The 20694-nt window shown below is 40.0% G+C and overlaps 2 protein-coding genes across 4 annotated transcripts in view; one reads left to right on the top strand and one right to left on the bottom strand.

Moving 5' to 3' along the window:
• Positions 1-51: 51 nt before the first annotated feature.
• On the top strand, positions 52-7836 carry Mettl21c (methyltransferase like 21C). Its single transcript, XM_032899730.1, has 4 exons — positions 52-133; positions 3549-3700; positions 6893-7010; positions 7442-7836. The coding sequence occupies exons 1-4, from the start codon at positions 52-54 to the stop codon at positions 7834-7836; spliced, it is 747 nt and encodes a 248-aa protein (XP_032755621.1).
• A 6114-nt stretch (positions 7837-13950) lies between these two features.
• Positions 13951-20694, bottom strand: part of Tpp2 (tripeptidyl peptidase 2) — a 73137-nt gene continuing 66393 nt past the window's right edge. For 2 of the 3 annotated variants that reach the window (XM_032901034.1, XM_032901035.1), the window contains 3 exons: positions 19087-19294; positions 15624-15743; positions 13951-14845 (listed from right to left, as the gene is read on the bottom strand). In XM_032901034.1, coding sequence (XP_032756925.1) covers positions 14756-14845; positions 15624-15743; positions 19087-19294 — 418 coding nt within the window. In that variant the 3' untranslated portion in view covers positions 13951-14755. Of the gene's footprint in view, positions 14846-15623; positions 15744-19086; positions 19295-20694 lie in introns of those variants that run through there. The other variant, XM_032901036.1, reaches the window with a different exon arrangement.

Genomic DNA, 20694 nt, shown 5'->3' with positions numbered 1-20694 from the left:
ACCTTGCAGGCTGAGTCTGCCGTGCCTTTTCCCTCCCAACAGGCTCTAGCTATGGATCAGCATCTCCACACGGCCCAGCAGCCCCTATGCTTGGGGACTCCACAGGAGGATGTTTTTGCAGGACCCTCAGTAGGTAAGCCCTTACAGCATTTCCCAGTCTCAAGATGTGTTTCTTTTAAACTCTAGGACTTTTTAAAACTGTAACAGAGAATAGCAGGAAACAAAAACCAATTACCTTCTAGTTTTCAATGTTATCACTTCCACGACATTTTATCACACATGCAGGTCTAAGAGTGTTAAACGTTTGAAACAACTTTTAAAACCACCAAAAGGGAAGTTAGATTTGGTTTTGCTTCTTGCTCAGATATATTCCTGGCATCTTTTTCCAACAGGGGTCCCCTGTTGGAGGTATTTCCTCTTAGAGTCATGTGCAAGCTTAGAATTCTGTCTAGGTATGGATTCCGAAGCAAATTAGACATAACCAAGGATGAGAACGTGAGAACCACTTAAAACAAGCATTTACAGTAGTCAAAGTTTCACCTCTGCCAAAGAGGATGTAAACTTATTTTTTCCATATTGTTTTCATAAAATATAACTGTTTCTAGAATTCTGATCTATTTGCTACTAGTAAGTGAAACTATTTAAAGTATAATACAGATAATTTTCTCTTTATAGTCCTTCAGAGGGTCTTACATAAAATTATTTATATGCTTGTGTTTGAAATCTTACTACATTTATTTATGATTTGTTATGCATGTCCTGGCACACATGTGGAAGGCAGGAGATAACTTGCCAGAGTCAGTTCTCTCCTTCTCCTCCGAGGGTCTGGGATCTGTGTAGGTCCTCAGGTTGGAAGCAGGCACCTTCAACTGCTGGACTACCTCAGGCATCCAATGGCAGTTTTCATTTTTTTTTTTCTGGTCTCAAGTTTATTTGTAAAAACAGCACAGGACCCTGGTCATCTGCACACAGTGTGTGGGTAGGTGTGTCACAGCTGTCCATCTGTCTTCACACTGGCAGGAGCCTTTTCTACGGGGCCTTCACAGGGGCCTGGGCACCTTTGGGAGCCTGCGCTGGAGCTGAAGCCTGGGCCTTAGCTGGAGCGTTGGCCTCTGCCTTGGTTTGAACCTTGGGCTTTGGTTGGCAGAGCCTACGACCCTTGCTCATTTAATACATTTTTAACTATGTGTGTGCAAGCATGTGCATGCCACAGTACGTGTGTAGAGCTCAGAGAAAAGCTTGCAGCAATCAATTTTTAATGTTGATTGACTGAAGCAAGAGCCAGTGGTGCGCACCAGTGTCCCCAGGACAGGAGCGGCTAAGAAAGGGGAATCAAGAAAGCAGGACTCACTTGTTTTACATATTGCAAAGTAAATAAATGAATAACAATGAATACTACTGATAGGGATAGTTTAACCGCCAAACTTAATACTTGTCTACTTACAAAACAGCCCACCAACTTATCTGTAGCACTGAGAGAAAAACTGTTGCCACAACAGTGGTCCTTGGGAGAAAAGGATATACATCGGGTGTGGTAGGGTTAGAGGAACCTGATGGCGTGGGTAGGAATCACTGATGGCCATGAATTCCATGAACTTTGGATCTGGTTGTTACTTGTGGCCGAGAAACATTTGATGTTATGTAACTAACAGTTAGATTATATTAAAGACCAAAGTTAACTACAACCACTCGCAATCTCAGGCCGTACAGACTGCTCAGTGGTTAAGAGCACTGGCTACTCGTCCAGAGGATCCAGGTTTGAGTCCTAGTACCCACAGGTGGCTCGTAGCCACCTTAATGCCAGTTCCAGATCTCACATCTTCTTATGGCCTCTGCAGACACCGCACCATGCACTGTACCCAAGACATACTTGAATACTTGGAGGCAAAATACCCACAGACATGAAAATACACTTTACTACTACTCAAATTTCACCCTTAGTTGTCTCACACATCTCGCTGTGACATATGCTTTTCATGTTACTTCCATTTTCTCTGTTGCTAGAACACACACTACTCATGGGTATGTTCATACAGGGTCCTTGTAAACACTTGTCAATCAGTGTCTCTTCTTCCTCGTAGAACCCTGGGAGTAAAACATTCTCCGCTGTGTTCCTTGGCTTTCTATCTGCTGGACTAGATTCAGTATCAGCTCACAGCCTCATGGCTGTAGGACCTCACCAACCATTCATAAAGATGGGGCTTATTTGTCAGGTGAAGGCTGTGGGTCTGTGCCCTGCAGCTCTACAGTGAAGAGTGGCCCACGGTCTGCGCTAGCCCTTGATGAGCACGTTCCTTCACACTTATTGAAACTTAGCTGTTGGATCAGTACACAAGTTTCTCTTTTTTGAGTGGTATAAATCAGAATTGCCTGTTAATAACCACACCATCAAAGGAACATAGATTAATCTATAAATGACTCAATCACCCTTACTATTGGTAAAAACCTGTTCCTAATGTGGCCTACCCTGATACCATCTTAAAATGCAACAAACTTTTAGGGAATAAAAATGAAAACATATATAGACACGTAAACTATGAGCCCCAGTTTATTTTCAAATCCTGTGCAACAGTCAGTGTCACCTGAAGCCCCTGTAGGCCTCCCTGAAGGATGCTGCAGCTGTGTAGTCCTTAACAAACTCTCCTCTGTCCACCTTGTCCTTTGTCCACCTTAAGAAACTCTCCTCTGTCCACCTCGAGTGGTTGTTCTGAAAGACATCAAATGTTCATTGATTGCTCTCCCATCTCTTTTCTAGAGGCCAGATTCTACTCCTGTCAAAATCTAGTCATATCCCAGGATACAAAGACAAGGGCCACGCATGACCCCTCTGCTCCTAGACAGAGTCCCCGTTGTTGGTGCCCCCTTAGTCCTTAGCCAACAGTAGACTATGTGTTCACCATCCTCACCCTTCCTCCTGACATTTCACCTCATGGATCCTCTGAAATATTGGAAAACCTATGAGGATTTGTGACTGCATGATACCAGCCCTGTCAGGTGCTCTCTTCCCATGTTATGACATGTGAGAGCTGCTATTGTAGCTTACGGGGCTCAATGAGTATTTAAAGCAGTTGTAATTTAATATCTGGAGTTTGGTTAATTGCCTCCCTGTGCTTGGAAAGCTGGCTCGACTGTGGGTAGCTTATACCTTCTGAGGGTTAGTTGTGGATTTAAGAGAACACGTTCCTGCCAACATGTGGGAATACCATCTCACCCCAAGATCCAAAAATAGCCACATGCATGTTTATCTAGCTCCTCAGTGTTCAGAAAGCTTACACGTTTTTACCACTGTACAGATAACCAGATAACATTACTTCCTCTTGGTGGCAAGAAAGTGGGGATGGAACTTTGCCTATTCTGTCCTCTCCTATGGAAAGACCAGGGGCATACTTTGTCATTTTGTCACATGTGAATTCCGTGTCCCTATCATCCTATGTAATTCAGTTTTGTGTTCTATGTACAGTCATAGCTATTTATGGTTGCCCTCCTGTTAGAGAAAGTTTCATCTATTATCATCTTACTGAGGCCCATATGATTTTTCTGCTTCACAGAGTCTGACATGATAGAATCATCTCTTCATAGCATCCAGAAATTTGTTCCTACAGACTATGCCAGCTACACACAAGAGCATTATCACTTCGCAGGCAAGAAGATCATCATTCAAGAATCCATTGAGAACTATGGCACAGTGGTGTGGCCAGGGGTGAGAATCGCTACATTTGTGGTCCAGCTTTCTGGAGATAAAACTTTGTACATCTGTGTTGCCTGCAACTGGCCATGTGCCCTCTTACTTGTGTGCTTTTGCAACTAATGAATAACTGCCTGGTATCCCAGGGATTTGAGCACTGGCTTTGAAGTAAAATCCTCTCCCATTCCTCTACCTTCCTCCTCTTGCTACTTGACCACCCTCTTCCTTCCTTCTCATGATAGACAAGTGATCCACCACACACACCCCTACCCCTAATCAATATTCAGTGAAATATTTCAACTGATATAAGTAGAGTACATTGAAAATGGGATGTAAAACTGACACAACTACTATATGAGAAAAGTTAAAATTTAATTTAGAATTCCCAATAGGCACTTTTGAGCTCCCCTATTCTCAGGCATTCAATAATGTCAGACTCTTTCACATGGTAAATGGTACATACTTCAGAAGAAACATTCAGGAGTCATTTCTTTACCTCTTGCTTTCCATGATTGTAAGGATGGTACTGAAACAGACAAAATTCTCTATTTTCAGGTTGTATGATCATGGGCAGTCACTGTCCATTATCTTGTGTCCATATTTAAAATGGGAACTACTGCTAACAATTAGTTGCTGACATGATTATGATTATGAAGATTAATGAGGCCCACATTAGCTGTAGTGATTGGAACAACATTATTCCTACCTCACAGCTGAGAATATCAGGACTCAGTAAGGTTCTTAGATTTGGTAAACCTCAACTCTTGAGTGGTCTGAGGCCCAGTATTACCAATTTCTCCAATGCAAGGCTGTCCACATCAGAAAGAGTCCAGAACAGAAATTCACAGATGTTTGGGAGCGATATTAAGATATTTAAATATTTTGATTGATGACTGGGTGGGGAAAGGTGACTGTTTCTTAAAAACTGTCTAATGATACATATACATGGTGAAGGGACTCTAAACTAGAAAGCCATGATGGTGGCACTGTGGAACACTGAATAGTCACGAAGAGGGTCCCATTGGACTCTCCAGGTGGTCTTGCAGACTGGTAATAGATGAGAGAAAAGGAGCCAGGGCTTTAGGTCTGGGAGCTCTTTTAGTAATTTATACACAGGTATGATTTCCTTCCAGCAATGGTCTTTTACCTAACCAGAAGTTTGAAAACACCAAACCTCCTGTTACACCAGGTAAACACGTAACTACAGTGATGGTAAGACATTAGAAAAATTAAGGCCTCAGATTGTCCTGCACCAAATGGGCCTGTCTTAGGATTTGTTTCAGACAGCTGCACAAAAAGAATGTATGATTTCTGGTGCAGCTGTCCATGGGTAGAGTAGGTGCTGAGATGTCAAAATGATACTCTGGATGATACTTCAATATTGGAGGACAGGGTGTTCTCAGAGCTGAGGGAGGCCGGCCTAAGTCATCTTCACAAGATTGCACAGAGTATGCTATCTGGAACACTGTAGGTGACACTCAATATTGAAGGCCCACAAAGAACTTTCTCCTTGCCAACCAAAACCCCCTCCCTTGCTCTGTGCTGACATCTGCTCCTCTCACCTGGCAGCCCGCATGCAGCTTTACTCAGTTGGCTCAGCTCTCCCTGCATCAGGAAGGCAGTACTGACTTCCAAGTGACCTTTATCCTGCCCACTCCCACCTATATGCCTCATTTATGCTACATAAAGCACAGTGATTTGTAACCGGTTCACATGTCTTACCCATCACTACAGTACCTTGACAGCATAGCTATTACCCTTGAATATCCTTTAACAAGAACACAGGATGCAAAGGGGTAGGTTTTTTGTGCTATCCACCCTATGTCTTAGTTAGGGTCTTATTGCTGTGAACAGACACCATGACCAATGTAAGTTTTATAAAGGACAACATTTAATTGGGGCTGGTTTACAGGTTCAGAAGTTCAGTCCATTATCATCAAGGAAGGAGCATGGCAGCATGGTAGCATCCAGGCAGGCATGGCGTAGGAAGAACTGAGTTCTACATCTTTCCAGGAACAAAGCCAGGAACAGACTGAACATCCTCACGCAGCTAGGAGGAGGGTCTCGGAGCCCACCCCACAGTGATACACATCCTCCAACAAGGTCACACCTTCTAATAGCGCCACTCTCTGGGCCAAGCATACGCAAACTACCACACCCTATGACCTGCAATGGTGAAAGTTCAGTAATTCCCTGGCCAGTAACTTCCTGCCTAGCCCAAATAAAAAATGGAGTACAAATTAGGGAGCTCAACTGCTTTTCATCTCCATGCCTTCACTGGAACCCTAGTCTGTGTATACGTGGGTTTGTTACTCTTTTGTGAATACTTATCTTTATAGTATTTCCCAGGGCACTGCTGATATTTCATTTGTACATGTATATGTGTGTGTCCCCTTCAACTCCCTCCCCCACCAAATTCTGTTTTGGCAACAAGGTCCCAGCTGTCCTGGGGCTCACCTATGTAGCTGAAGTTGACCGTGAACTCCCAGGGATCCCCTTCCCTTTCCCTCCCGAGTGCTGGAAATAAAGGTGTGTACCACTATGCCCATGAATCAATGAAATGGCATATCTCATTATAGAAGTACAGATTGGTTCATCAGGGCTGATCTAGACATGTAGGCCACAAAAGCTAAGGATCTGGACCTTTAACAAACTACTCTGAACACTTTGAGAAGTACTTTTTGACAATGTTTTTCACCCAAGAGGAGGAAGGGGAGAGAGGAAGTGAGGGAGGAACCCAAACTGGTCAATTGTCCAATGTAACAAACCTAATTAATCTTTCATAGAGCTGGGAGCAAAGTGTTCAAATTTATAGAACTTATATGAAGCACCCAACATGAAAAAGCTGGTAGGATTTGCTATTTTTCAGTGCACATTTCTGATTTAAGAGTAGAACTAATTCTCCAGGTCTTTAGGTAGAATTATTCGTGGCAGAGATGGGTATTAGAGTAAGTTTTCCTTTCTGTTTTGTTTGTTTTTGGACCAGGGGGAAGAATTGCACAGTAGCTCAGGCCCACTCAAGTTCCTGGTGCTTACGGGTCTGACCACTGTATCTGGTTATACTGGTCCCATGGTCCCCATAGGACACTTAGAACACTAGAAATACGTAGGGTTATGCTTTGATGTTCAACTATAAGCAACAATGGTTTGCTCCTGGCTTCTAGTGATCAAACTTCAAAGAGACAAATTGTTGTTAATGTCTTTTAGGCTACAGCTTTGTGTCAATATTTAGAAGACCATACAGAAGAATTAAATCTCGAAGATGCTAAAATACTTGAAATTGGTGCTGGACCAGGCCTTGTTTCCATTGTGTCCAGTCTTTTAGGTTTGTTTTTTCTTGTTCTCATTTTTAAAAAAAATCTCTTCTGTGACAATTCTGATTTCTTACTACTGGCAGGGTGTGGCTTGGCCACAATTTTATTAAATTGCCTTTAAATGTCACTTGACAAGCATCATTAGTTATTTAAATAGTCTTGGAGACATTAGTCTTCAAGTACTTTAATTTACTTAGTTTTCATGCGTGGAAATTGAGAGTCTAAAGCTATGAAACTGAATCTCTCTGACATTCATGAGTTGGGGGTGGAGGTTTAAGTTGGGGTGCTATAGGAGGAAGCTGCCTAGTTTAAAATGCATCAGTTTCCTCAGCCTATATACCAACAGAGGCAAGGGGTAGTAAGGCGATGTTTCTTGTCTATCTCTTAGTAAACTATGGCTGCCCGTATCTTGAGGCAGCATTACCATTTCTTTTTCTCATAGGAGCTCAAGTCACAGCAACAGACCTGCCTGATGTTCTAGGAAATCTTCAATACAATATTTCAAAAAACACACTAGAATGCACAGCCCATCTACCTGAAGTGAAAGAACTGGTATGGGGGGAAGACCTGGACCAGAAATTCCCTAAGTCGTCCTTTTATTATGACTATGTCCTGGCTTCTGATGTTGTCTACCACCACTACTTCCTGGATAAGCTGCTTGCTACCATGGTGTACCTTTCCCAGCCAGGCACTGTGGTGCTTTGGGCAAACAAATTCAGATTTAGTACTGATTATGAATTTTTAGATAAGTTCAAGCAAGCTTTTGATACCACTCTCTTGGCTGAACATTCAGAGTCATCAGTCAAGCTCTTTAAAGGAATATTAAAATGGGACTGAAATGTAAAGAGCCTCTCAAACTATCAGTGTCTTGTGAAGCTGTTAAAAGGTACACTATACCATACTGGTATGGCTAGAATAAATGCATTCAATATACAACTTTCTAAGATGGTAAGAATATGTGGTCAACCTAAGTATCTAAAGAAAGGAAACAGACACATGAAAGTAGACTTGCTGAGTTCCCAGTGTATTAAACTCTGAAATAAGAGCTTACACAAAGAAGTAAACGAACAAGTAGGTTCCTCCTTGTTTGTGCTCTAGTACCTGGATTTTACATGTGCCAATATGCTTGTCATAACTGTGGATACTGAGCTTGACAGTGTCTCACTGTGTAACCCATGGAAGCTTTGAAATAGATATGCACCTGCCTGATCACAGTCATGTGCCACAGTGACCGCCTCACTGTAGCTAGAGCATATATATGGATTGTAGCAGGGAGAGGGTAATACTGACTAAAGATGGAAAATGTGGAAATTGATGGAATGAGAAAACATATGTCTTAAGAACCTCCCCTATGAGGGGCTGGAGAAATGGCTCAGTGGTTTAGAGCACCGACTGCTCTTCCAGGGGTCCTGAGTTCAATTCCCAGCAACCACATGGTGGCTCACAACCATCTGTAATAGAATCCAATGCCCTCTTCTGATGTGTCTGAAGACAGCAACGGTGTACTCATATACATAAAATAAAATCTTTCAAAAAAAGAAAAAAAGAACCTCCTTTGAGGCGTCGGCAAGATGGTTTAGCAGATAAGATCAACGGTATGCAGTCAGGGTGACTAGAGTTCAGATCCCAACACCTACAGAAAAAGTTGGTGTTCAGCAAACAACTCTTTAAAGCTCTGAGGGATCTGGATTCTGAATACCACAGGTACACACACACACACACACACACACACACACACACACACACACACACACACACACACACAAAGCTGAGCACAGCAGCACATTCATGAAATCCCAGGGCTGGGAAGGTAGAGACAGGAGAATTCCTGGTGCTTGGTGGACAGCCAGGCCTATCTTACTTAACATCAAGTTTAGAGACGTGTCTCAAAACGGTAGATATTCAATTCTGACTACCATTATTTCATATATACTTATATGTATTGTGGGTATACACACACACACACATACACATACACACACACACACACACACACACACACACACACACACACACACACTGTATAGATTTTAGCTTCTGTGGCAAAGAAAACCTTAAACACAACTAAAAACATAATATAATTGCCTGATGTAATGGTGCTGGGTCAGAATCAGATAATACTTTGGGTTTAGTATTCTACATACTACTTCCATAGAACAATAGCACCTAACTTTATTTTATTTTATTTTATTTTTTGCTTCACCATCATTTATAAAAATTTAATTTGTTTTTGCTCGTAAAAGCAGACTGTAGCTGGATGTGGCTTTCAGGGCACCCTAACAGCCCATAGATGTGTAAGTCATCTGCAGTAGGACTTTTAAGATTTCTAATAGTTTAGCCAAGAAGATAAATGTCAGAATGCAAAGTGCATTATATATTCCAGCCATAGATCTCAGGAACTACAACTTCACTTACAACAGCAGTGCCAAATACTTAGGATGATCTACTAACAGATATGCCAGAATCCTACCCAATTTTACAGAATTATTGAGAAAAACTAAAGACAGTAAGTAAATGGGATGACAAAACAAGTTCCTACATTAGAAGGCATTCCAAAGCAATGGGTAATGTGAAGTCACTGCCAAATGCCCAACATATGTTTCTGTGAGATGAATTTGTTCTGTAGATTCTAACTACACTAAAATGAAAAGGCTAAGAGGTGTCAGGATACTCCTTAAGATTATGGTGGGAAGGCTTGTTTTATAAATACCTGACTAATAAAATCCTATCTCTAGCCAAGGAGCTATTTGCAACTGACAGCTACTGGGAGAGGGAAACTCACTTTCTCACTCTTCTTCAATGGAGTCACAGTGGGTTTAACAGCTGACCAACACACACTAGACTCCATAACTGGATTGTGTGTGTGTGTGTGTGTGTACATGTGTGTGCGCAAGTGTGTTTAAGGTGAGAAAGAATATGAAGATGAGAAAGTAGGTAAGATCTAGGATTTCTCATGGAGGAGAAATAATATGATCAAATACATTGTATGAACTTCTAAAAGAATAAAAATAATAAAAAGTGTCCGGGCTAAGACGACAACTCAGTGGTTAAGAGAACTCACTGCTTATACAGAGGACTGATATTTGTTTGGCCCAGAACCCATATGGTAGTTCACAATTGTAGTTGCAATTGTACAGGATTCAACACATTCTTCACAAAGTTCTGGAAATCTTAAAAAAAAAAAAACACACACACACACACACACAAACAAAAACCTACTAGGGCTTCTATTAGGAGGCAGAGGTAGGGGAATCTCCAGTTAGCCTGGTCTACACAGTGAGTTCCACGTCAATCAGGATTAAAGAGAGACTGTACCTAAAATAAGATAAAAATCATGCAATTGGATTTACCCCTACAAAATAAAGCATTTTGTGTACCAAAATACATCAAGAACTGAAACAACACGATAAAAAAAGTGGACAAAATTTGGAAGAGCCTTCCCCAAAGAAACAATACATGTCTAATAAACACATTATTTACTGTGGGAATGCAGATTAAAACCACCAAGAGATAACACAACCACTACTGAGTTTTAAAAGTAATATCATTAGGTACTGAGAAGGATGAAAAAACCAAAAGCACCACCACAACAAAAAAGACCTAAAAAACCCATGACTCTCACTTGTCAAGTAAGATTTAAATCAGCCTAGCCATATTGGAAGACAATTGGAAAGTTTCACACATCGAAAAAAAAAAAATTCAATAAACAGCAATTTTGTTCCAAAATATTTACCCCAAAGTAAACATACTCATCATACGCAGATAGGCAGAAAGAGTACATTATGTATTATGTCATGTAATTATGTATTAGTATTAACAGTGTATCACTCACCACAGCCTACAGTGTGCATTAAACTCAAGAATACTGCATTAAGGAAGACTGAAGAGATTTTGCATTTTGTCAGTCCAAAACTGGAAGAAAACTCAAAATTGTAGTTAGATTAGAAGCAGGCCATGGCTTGTTTAGGGACAAGAATGAAAATTGACTACAAATGGATAAATGACTTGTTTAAAACAACAAAAACAGAGTGTGCTAGTGGATTGTGACATAGCCTGGCGACCTCAGTGCAATCTCTAGAATCCACAGATGGGTGGGAATCGAGTCCCACTAGTTGTTCTTTGACTGATGTGTATGGGTGCATATGTCACATCAACAAATGTAATGAAATAAAAACTCAAAAAAAAAACGTTAAAAAATAAAACAAAAGTCTCCCAAATAGAGCCCGATTTCTTTTTAGCTGCACTACCTTTGAAATATATAATGTAGAGAAATAAAATTATAGCAAATGGTTCCTGTCTCCTAAATATCTTCTTGGACTTACAGATATATCTTATTTCTATTTCTAGGGCAGGACTCAAATCCCATGCTATTCTGAAAATGGACAGAATACTTTTAGAAAGGCTGGACTGACTATAGAGTGGAGAGAAAAGTGCTGCCTGGTTTCCTGACCACAGTGCATTACAGAGCAACCAGCTCACCGTACAGCAGACACAGAACAGCCTGCTGCCTCCCATCCCCACTGCATTTCAACCACTCGGTCTCTTTTCCTTCTAAACCTCCAGTTACTTTTTCACTGTTACACATCTGAAGAAAATTACAGGAAAATCTTTTTCTGCCAGTTCAGTTTGTCTCAAAGTATGAGATGTGAACTTTTTTTGAGAGGTTTCTGTCTAGCCGTGGCTGTGCTGGAAATCGCTCTTTAGACCATGCTGGCCTTGAACTCCCCTGTCTCTGCCTCCTGAGTGCTGGAATTGAAGGTGTGTGCCACAGTACCTGGCTCTACAATACATTTTTTCTTAAATAATTTAGTAATAAAAACAGTGTGGTATTTCACCGCCCCATGACAAAGCATCCATAGTATCTCACCAGACCCCCAAAGGTCTGTTCTTTCCGTCTAGTCTATTTCCACATACTGTCCCATATGCTCTTGTTCTTGTAAATCATTCATTCTGATGACTCAGACTTGGAAACAGCTAGTCACAAAATTTGCTGCTAGAAGCTGAATTTTGAGGCAGTTAGCTCATGGAATTACTGCCAATATGTGCTATATAACAATCTGTAAACTTATCCATGAAAACAAAGGGAATTACGTAGCTCCTCTATATCCTGTGCACATTTTTGCTAAGAGCTGGCCGTCTGCTTTCTGAATACATTGGGTGTGCATGCCTGGGAAGGCATATACTTCACTCACTGCAGAACTGTCATTACACACTAACTGTTGTATGGACAAGACTTACTGAATAAACCATATAATGACTACAATTCTCACAATAGCGAAGGTTCTAGAGGAAATTAAACCAGCACCTTTGTAGGCCAGTGAGTAGCCATTACATTCTTTTTTTTTTTCTTTTTCTTTTTTTTTTTGGAGCTGGGGACCAAACCCAGGGCCTTGCGCTTGCTAGCAAGTGCTCTACCACTGAGCTAAATCCCCAACCCCAGCCATTACTTTCTAAGAGCAGTTCTCCCTCTGGATTCAGAGGGCCAGGATGATAGTTAGAAATTCTGTCAGGGAGAGTTGTCTGTTAACCTTCCCTGGTAGAGCAATATTCATATATGTTTAAACTCAAGTCTAGCTTAATTATTACTTTCCTTTTCTTCAAAAAGAAATTCCATTCAAGAGGTTTTGGGCACACTCCCTTACCCACCTCCCTACATGCTGGCTTCTCCCATCCTACATGCAGAGGATGAAGACGCAGGCACTGGCTGACTGAGAAAGCAGAGCAGAACACAGGGCACAAAAGCTGCAGGAAATCAAATAAGCAGTTTCTGAATGAGGAACGCCTTGAGTGCACTCTGACTTCCTCATGGGCCATGGTAGTCAATTCAAGGCTTTTGAGTGCCTACAGATTAGACTGCAAGGGTAGGTAGGTCCACATTATCCAATCTCTGGTCAGTAAGGCAATGGGTACCACAAGGAAGATTTGAGTCTTGTATCTAAGGACAGGACTGGCCTTTCCATAGGTAAAGAATATGTAATTCTAGGATGTAGGTACCGGTATGACGAAGGAGTACAACGCCCCATGACAAACTGCTGATAGCTGGAAACGTTCTCAGGGAGTAATCCCGAGCACACTTGACAGCCGTTTCTTTAGGAAGTTACATTCCTTAGCTCTTCAGTTGTCTTCAGTGTGGGGAGTGTAGGCATCTGACACAATGACTTCAGTCACCACTTCACCCATGCTTCTTTTCTTACATTTTTTTGGTTGGAGGATATGGTCTAGTGTAGAGCTTAACTGAGATCATCTATTCTCAAGAAACAGTATGATCCAGACAGGAAATGATACATGGTAGCACCCTGACTCTCCCAGCTACAGAACTTTACCAATAAAACTATCTACACATGGCTCAATGGTCATAGTTTACTGACCTTTCCTGAGGTACTTCAGATGAAGGGGCAAGACCTGGCTGGTAAAACTAGCTTATGTACTTGTATGTGACCAAGTGAAAATACATACAAGAGCTCATACACTCAGCTAGGTATCCATAGAAGGATATTAGACTCTAGATCCTGTAGAAACTGCATGCAAAACATTTTAAAGCTTATTTGTAGTTTTTCATAAAGCTCTAATGTTTTTGTCAAATAAAAATCAAGATTCACTGGTAAATCTTTTATAGAGTAAACCAAAGAACAAAGATCTCTCTCTCTCTCTCTCTCTCTCTCTCTCTCTCTCTCTCTCTCACACACACACACACACACACACACACAGCTATTAGATTAACTATAGCTTTTTTAATATTGTCAATTTCTATCTATTTTATAGATCTAGGGATACTAGATATAAAGATAAAAAATTAAACATATGTAAGACTTAAACACATGATAAGCACTGGAAATATTTACCGATAGGAAATATTATAAAATAAATTACCTCACTTTCTGGCCTATAGATTTAATAAACTAGTCTGTGTTCTAACCCCAAAAATTATGAAAAATTAAGACCAATCTTGAATAGCTTCAATATTTACTTTTATTTATAAAAAACAGGTATCAGAGTGCATATGGTGTGCTGTGCCTGTTGTTTTGCACATTTATTCATGTATTTTACATGATTTCAATGTTATAAACATACTGTGTATATCTTTACAAAACCAGATAGATTCAACTGTCTGGCACCAACACATGAAATTTTAACTTATTCTGATGCTGTGTACTTGAGGATGCTGTAAAAACAACTTGCTTGTTGTGACTCCGGAGTGAAGATTACATTAACACGTTTCTTTTCCCAGTTGCCATGTATTTATACCTCCCCACCATACCCATTAATTGAATTTATTTTTAGAAGAAAAGTCTGGAAATTATGTTCTCGTAATTTTTAGTCAAATAAATAATTTAGCTACACCCAATGTAGCATTTTTAAGGCCTCTATATAATTGGAAAAATTTAGCATGTTTTAACCTTTTTGATTTATAAAATAAAAACTGGATGACGTTTTACAGTTAAAATTAAGAGATGAGAACCTCTCCTGCAGTGAGCAGCTGCATCCCACCCAGGCTGGGGCTGGCAGGCAGGCTCTGCCCTCCCTAGCCACGTGTGGGAGGCAGCAGGAAAGCAGCATGATGTCAGAGGTCTGTCTACATTACATGTATGAAGCCACACACCATTGAGTTCTCTGATAAATACATAGAGTTTTAATGATCAGTATTCGATAGTGGATGAAGACATGCATTAGTTAGACTAGAAATGCCACACATTTGTTCATATATTTGTTCACTATAAAATTTTCTGTTTCGAAATTTAACGTTTTGGTTCCTATTTTAGAATACACAATAATCAGGAGGATACATGATGGGGAGCCAGTTTTCAGTAAAAGACGCACAATGGGTCCATCCAAGTAATTTCATCAGCTGTAATAAAAGAAAGTATTAGTAAAGAACGTGACAGGTCCCAAGCCCAAAATTCAGAATAATTTAATAATAAGTCACAATGCACAGAAATCTTCCTTCTATCATTCTATTATTTATTAATCTATCTACCAACTGATTATCCTTCCTAACCCTTCCCAATAAAACACAATCTTTTTCACAGGAGCATAAGTACACAGAAACAATAACAGGAACTCCAGAAAGAGTTCCCTTAACCTAATCAAGACTCAAAAGGATTTAAACTATTTTACCATTTGTACTAAGTGGTGAACATAGACAGAAAACAAGATGGCATTAAGATAATTTCCTTCATATCTCAAGCTAACTCATAAAGATCCAACTATTTTTGCTTTGCATATGCAATATATGGTAAATTAATAAAGGTGAAAATCATCTCAGACAAAAAAGTAAAATATAAACTCCACGAATTCAACCAGTTTAGAACCAAGGCAATATACAGTAAGAAGGACTGCTTCTTCCTTCAAAAAGGAAAAGATTGTCTTCTAACTACAAAGTAATTCATTTTTGCCCTTGCTGAAAACATTCAAGGTTAATAAGGGTCTCTGAATAGCAGTGAAAATGTTTTAGAAAGTTGGATGGCTACAAATAAATAATGCATTTATTATACAATTCATACTGCTTTAGTAATGGTAACAATTGGCCACAATAAAAAAATGTTTTATAATGAACACAGGTTTTTTTTTTCCCAGTGTTCTTGTCACTACATAGTATGGAAGTAATATACAGTATAATTACTTACTTGAATACAATTTTTCCAGTTTTCTTTTGTTGGTTTTTCTTCTACGAGTTTGGTTGCAAACTTAAGGCCTCTCCCGTACATCTTATTTACTAATGCATGCTTGTATGCAAATGTCAAAACCTACAAAATAAAATAAAGATTATTTATGGCATACACATAGAAATAAGGCTTTCACAGAAGTTTAGCCTTTCTTGTGTGTAGGCATACATGTGTCAGTACAAGGTATCTTTCTTAATTGCTTTCCAGCTTATTAAGGTTGATTTGGCTAGAGTGGTGGGCCCACAGATCATCCCAATACTGATGTCACAGTTCTGGAATTATTGGTTCATGTCATAATGCTTAGTGCTTGCTTTTTGTTTGATTTTTTTACATTGGTGCAAGAGATTGAACTCGGGTTCTCATATTTCTGTGGCAGGCAATTTACTGAATGAGACATCTCACCAGTCTCTAAAAGTATAGCTTAAGTTGAGTATGCTGTATCAAGGGAAATTTAAAAAGAGGTCTTTTAAGTGCATGCTGATAGGAGCCTGATATAGCTGTCTCCTGAGAGGCTCTTCCAGAGCCTGACAAATCCAAGGGAGATGCTTGTAGCCAACCACTAAACTGAGAACAGGGTCCCCAATGGAGGAATTAGAGAAAGGACTAAAAGAGCTGAAGGGGTTTGCAACCTCATAGGAAGAACAACAATATTCTTTTTTTTATCTTTATTAACTTGAGTATTTCTTATTTACATTTTGATTGTTATTCCCTTTCCCGGTTTCCGGGCCAACATCCCCCTAGCCACTCCCCCTCCCCTTCTATATGGGTGTTCCCCTCCCATCCTTCCCCCATTACCACCCTCCGCCCAACAATCACGTTCACTGGGGGTTCAGTCTTGGCAGGACCAAGGGCTTCCCCTTCCACTGGTGCTCTTACTAGGCTATTCATTGCTACTTATGAGGTTGGAGCCCAGGGTCAGTCCATGTATAGTCTTTAGGTAGTGGCTTAGTCCCCAGAAGCTCTGGTTGGTTGGCATTGTTGTTCATATGGGGTCTTGAGCCCCTTCAAGCTCCTTCAGTCCTTTCTTTGATTCCTTCAACGGGGTCCCGTTCTCAGTTCAGTGGTTTTTGCTGCTGGCATTCAGCCTATGTATTTGCTGTATTCTGGCTGTGTCTCTCAGGAGAGATCTGTCTGGCTCCTGTTGGCCTGCACTTCCTTGCTTCATCCATCTTGTCTAATTGGGTGGCTGTATATGTATGGGCCACATGTGGGGCAGGCTCTGAATGGGTGTTCCTTCTGCCTCTGTTCTAAACTTTGCCTCCCTATTCCCTCCCAGGTATATTCTTGTTCCCCTTTTAAAGGAGTGAAGCATTCGCATTTTGGTCATCCTTCTTGAGTTTCATGTGAAGAACAACAATATTAACCAACCAGACTCCCCAGAGTTCCCAGGGACACAGGGATGGACCAATGGCTCCAGCCGCATATGTAGCAGAGGATGGTCTTATCACCCATCAATAGGAGGAGAGGCCCTTGGTCCTGAGAAGGCTAGATGCCCCCAGTGTAGGGAATGTTAGGGCAGGGAGGTGGGAGGGAGTAGGTGGGTAGATGAGACAGCACCCTTATAGAAGCAGGGTGGGGGGAATGGGATGCGGGGGAGGTTTCTGAAAGAGAAACCAGGAAAGCGGATAACATTTAAAATGTTAAAAAAAAAAATCCAATAAAAGAAATTTTTTTTAAAGAAAGATGTCTTTTAAGGGCAAATAATTACATAAAAAGAGTATAGAAGTAAATAAAGAGAAGTCATTGCCAAACAACCAGAGCCCAGGACTAAGCCACTACCTAAAGACTATACATGGACTGACCCTGGACTCTGACCTCATAAGTAGTAAAATGAATATCCTAGTAAGAGCACCAGTGGAAGGGAAGCCCTGGGTCCTGCTAAAGACTGAACCCCAGTGAACTAGACTGTCGGGGGGAGGCAATGGGGAGGGAGGAACACCCATAAGGAAGGGGGAGGAAGGGATGTTTGCCGAAACCGGAAAGGGAATAACCTAAAATGTATATAAGAAATACTCAAAAAAAAAAAAAAAAAAAAAAAAAAACTTAGAAATGGATTAACACAAAAATCAAAAAAAAAAAAAAAGTCATAAGCTATTAAAATCCACTTTAAACCATTATTCTGTGCAAAATAAACCAGTTGACATAATCACAGAAAACAAAGACTAGAAATAAAAACAGCCAACATCAATCATTTAATTTGTAAAGGGTATATTTTACATAAACATACTCTTTCTATCACATTGTTTCTTTGTTTTGCCTGAACTGTGGAGTGTGGTAACCATCTTCAAAGAAAAATATCCTGTTAGGCTGATTTGTTTTCTAATGGACAAGACATGTATTAAAACATGTTCAATTAGCAGGGTACACAGGTCAGTACTGTAGTGCATTACCCCTTGTCAGCAGTGTCACTGTGAAGACAAGGTATGTTTAACAATCTCACTGTGGTGATTGTAAGTATTTATCACCTTGTTAAACTTCTCAAAGACAGAAGCTTTCTATCTCTCTTTCCAGGAGGAAGTAGTATTTAGCCAACGGTAGACCTTCAATAACTGTTAACAATGAACAGCAATACCACCAAGGGCTTTGCATTAACTTAATATTTATTGATAACATTCAGGTAAGAAACAATCAACAACGTTCAGTAACCTGTGACAAAAATGGCACAGGGAAGAATCAAACTCAATTTCAGGTCCTAATCTCTAACCCCTGACAATTCTGCCTGTTTTACTTTCCTAAGGACTGCTGATGCCATCTACACACGCACTACTGGTTTGTGGGGGAAATGGAACCATACAGAAAGAAATTTTTCAAGTTTTAGTTGTTTTGTTTTTTTAAATTAAATATTACCATAGTTAATCCTGAGAACCCATGATTGACAACAACAGTGACCTTTTCTCTGTGAGGAGAACTCATCTACTTTTCCTTCCTTTCCTTCTTAAGGAAGATTAATAAAAAGTTATATAATCATTGATGCAAGAATAGACAAAAGAGATTTAATGTATTTTTTAAAAATCCAAATTCAAAAATTTTCAACTTTGCTTTTCCAAGCATTTGCTTAAAAATGGTAGCTAAAAACTGAGATATGTAGAAGTTACAGTATTTTGAGGAAAATAAATAATAATATCCAAAATAAGAAGAGTATTTCACCCTAAAATTAACATAAAAATTTCAGAAAATAAAAAAGGACAATTTTCTAGAAGATCATATTACTGTCTTAAAAGGCTGCTATGAATATCCACAAAATTGTTTTCAAAATCATTGTTGAACACTTTAAAATAGGTTGGACGAATGCAAGGTATTTAGGTTAAAATGCATCTTCTTGAAGTGGAACTTCATCTTCATCCTCTTTGGCAGACAGCACAAGAAGGCCTGAGAGGTCACTACCCAGAGCTGTACCAAGACCAATAGCAAAAGGGTAAATTACCTTAGTGTCAAAAAGATCTGTCCACTTTGTAGTTTCCCAATAGGTTTCCGATAGAGATTCCAAGGTACTTTCTCCTTCCTCTTCTTTTGCTTCTGCATCTCCAGCTGCTGCCCCATCGTGGGGCTGTGCATGAAGAAGGTGGTCTGCCAGAGCACATCCTTTCCTGCAGAGGGCATCTACCAGGGTTGATTTCTGCTTGTCCATATCACTGGAGAGCAAATAAAATTTTTTTCCACACATCAGTTAAACATTTTCCAAGGGATGATTTTATTTGAAGTACATATGTTCTTTTCTCTAAAACTTACCATGCATAAATTTTGTACAACTATATTGTGTAACAAAATTAACATCCATGATATGTAACAAAATTGTGTTACACATCAAAAGACATTGTTATTCATAAGTATCATAAGGTTCATCATATATACAGATGAAATCAGTTGGAGCAATTGTACTTGGTTAAAGCAGGATGCCATAGCAACAGAGTTGAAGGATTATCCAGTTGTTATGTCAGCCACACAAATTTTAAGGAGGCCAGTTAAGTCTTTTACATTAAAAAAAAAAAAAAAAAAATGGAGATCCCTCCAACAATTCCCTGATAGCCTGGTTTGCCTGGGGTACAGCCCACAAAGGTGCACTCCACTCAGGACCCTTACCTCCAATGTCTTGCCTAAGACCCTGTGTGTCTTCCTGAAGAGCCTGCAGGGACCCAGGAAGTTACAGGTCCATGACTCTGGCTACCTCCAAGAGGAGCTGTGTTGGCATCAGAAACATCCAAGCAACACCAGGACAACCAGATGGCTCAATCAGGCTAAGAATACAACCAACAAGAGGAATATGGTACCAACACAGTGGAAGCACAAAAGATAACCTTAAATCAAGTCTTATAAAGATCAGAGTCTTTTAAAGAGGAAATGAATACTTCATTAAAGATATACAGGAAAATACAGGAAAAAGTTAGAAGCCATTAAAGAGGGAACAAATTCCTTGATGAAACACAGGAAAATACAACCGAACAGGTGAAGGAAATGAACAAAATAGTACAAGACCTAAAAAAAAAGAAATGGAAAAAAAACAATAAAGAAATCACAAATGGAGGCAACCCTGAAGCTGGAAAACATAGGAAAGATAACAGGAACTATAGACAGAAGCATCAGTAACAGAATACAAGAGATGGAAGAGAGAATCGCAGGCGTAGAAGATACCACAGAAGAATTGACACATCAGTTAAAACAATGCCAAGTGTAAAAAGTTTCTAGTACAAAAACATCCAGGAAATTTGGGACACTATGAAAAGACCAAACCTAAGAATAACAAGAGTAGAAGAGGGAGGGATTCCCACTTTAAAGGGCCAGAAAATCTAGACCAAACGGATGATTTTCAGGACAGATACCATGTACCAAAGTTAAATCAGTATCAGGGAAACTTATCTAAACAGTCTCATAACCCCTAAAAAATAGGTCATTAAAAAACTCCCAAGCAACAAAAGGCCAGGGACAGATGGTTCTAGTGCAGAGCTCTACCAGACCTTCAAAGAAGAGCTAGTACTAACACTCCTCAAACTATTACACAAAACAGAAACAAAAGGAACACTACCAAATTCATTCT

This window comes from Rattus rattus, chromosome 4, assembly GCF_011064425.1.
Source record: "Rattus rattus isolate New Zealand chromosome 4, Rrattus_CSIRO_v1, whole genome shotgun sequence".
Classification (NCBI taxonomy): Eukaryota; Metazoa; Chordata; class Mammalia; order Rodentia; family Muridae; genus Rattus; species Rattus rattus.
The sequence above is the reverse complement of the archived record's forward strand: the minus strand, read 5'-3'. Positions and strand labels throughout refer to the sequence as shown.

Excerpts from the sequence above, each read along its gene's own strand:
- Mettl21c (XM_032899730.1), top strand. The coding sequence starts at position 52 with ATGGATCAGCATCTCCACACGGCCCAGCAGCCCCTATGCTTGGGGACT. Across the intron at positions 3,701-6,892 it reads GCACAGTGGTGTGGCCAGGG|GCTACAGCTTTGTGTCAATA; the intron begins GTGAGAATCGCT and ends AATGTCTTTTAG. Across the intron at positions 7,011-7,441 it reads CATTGTGTCCAGTCTTTTAG|GAGCTCAAGTCACAGCAACA; the intron begins GTTTGTTTTTTC and ends TTTTTCTCATAG.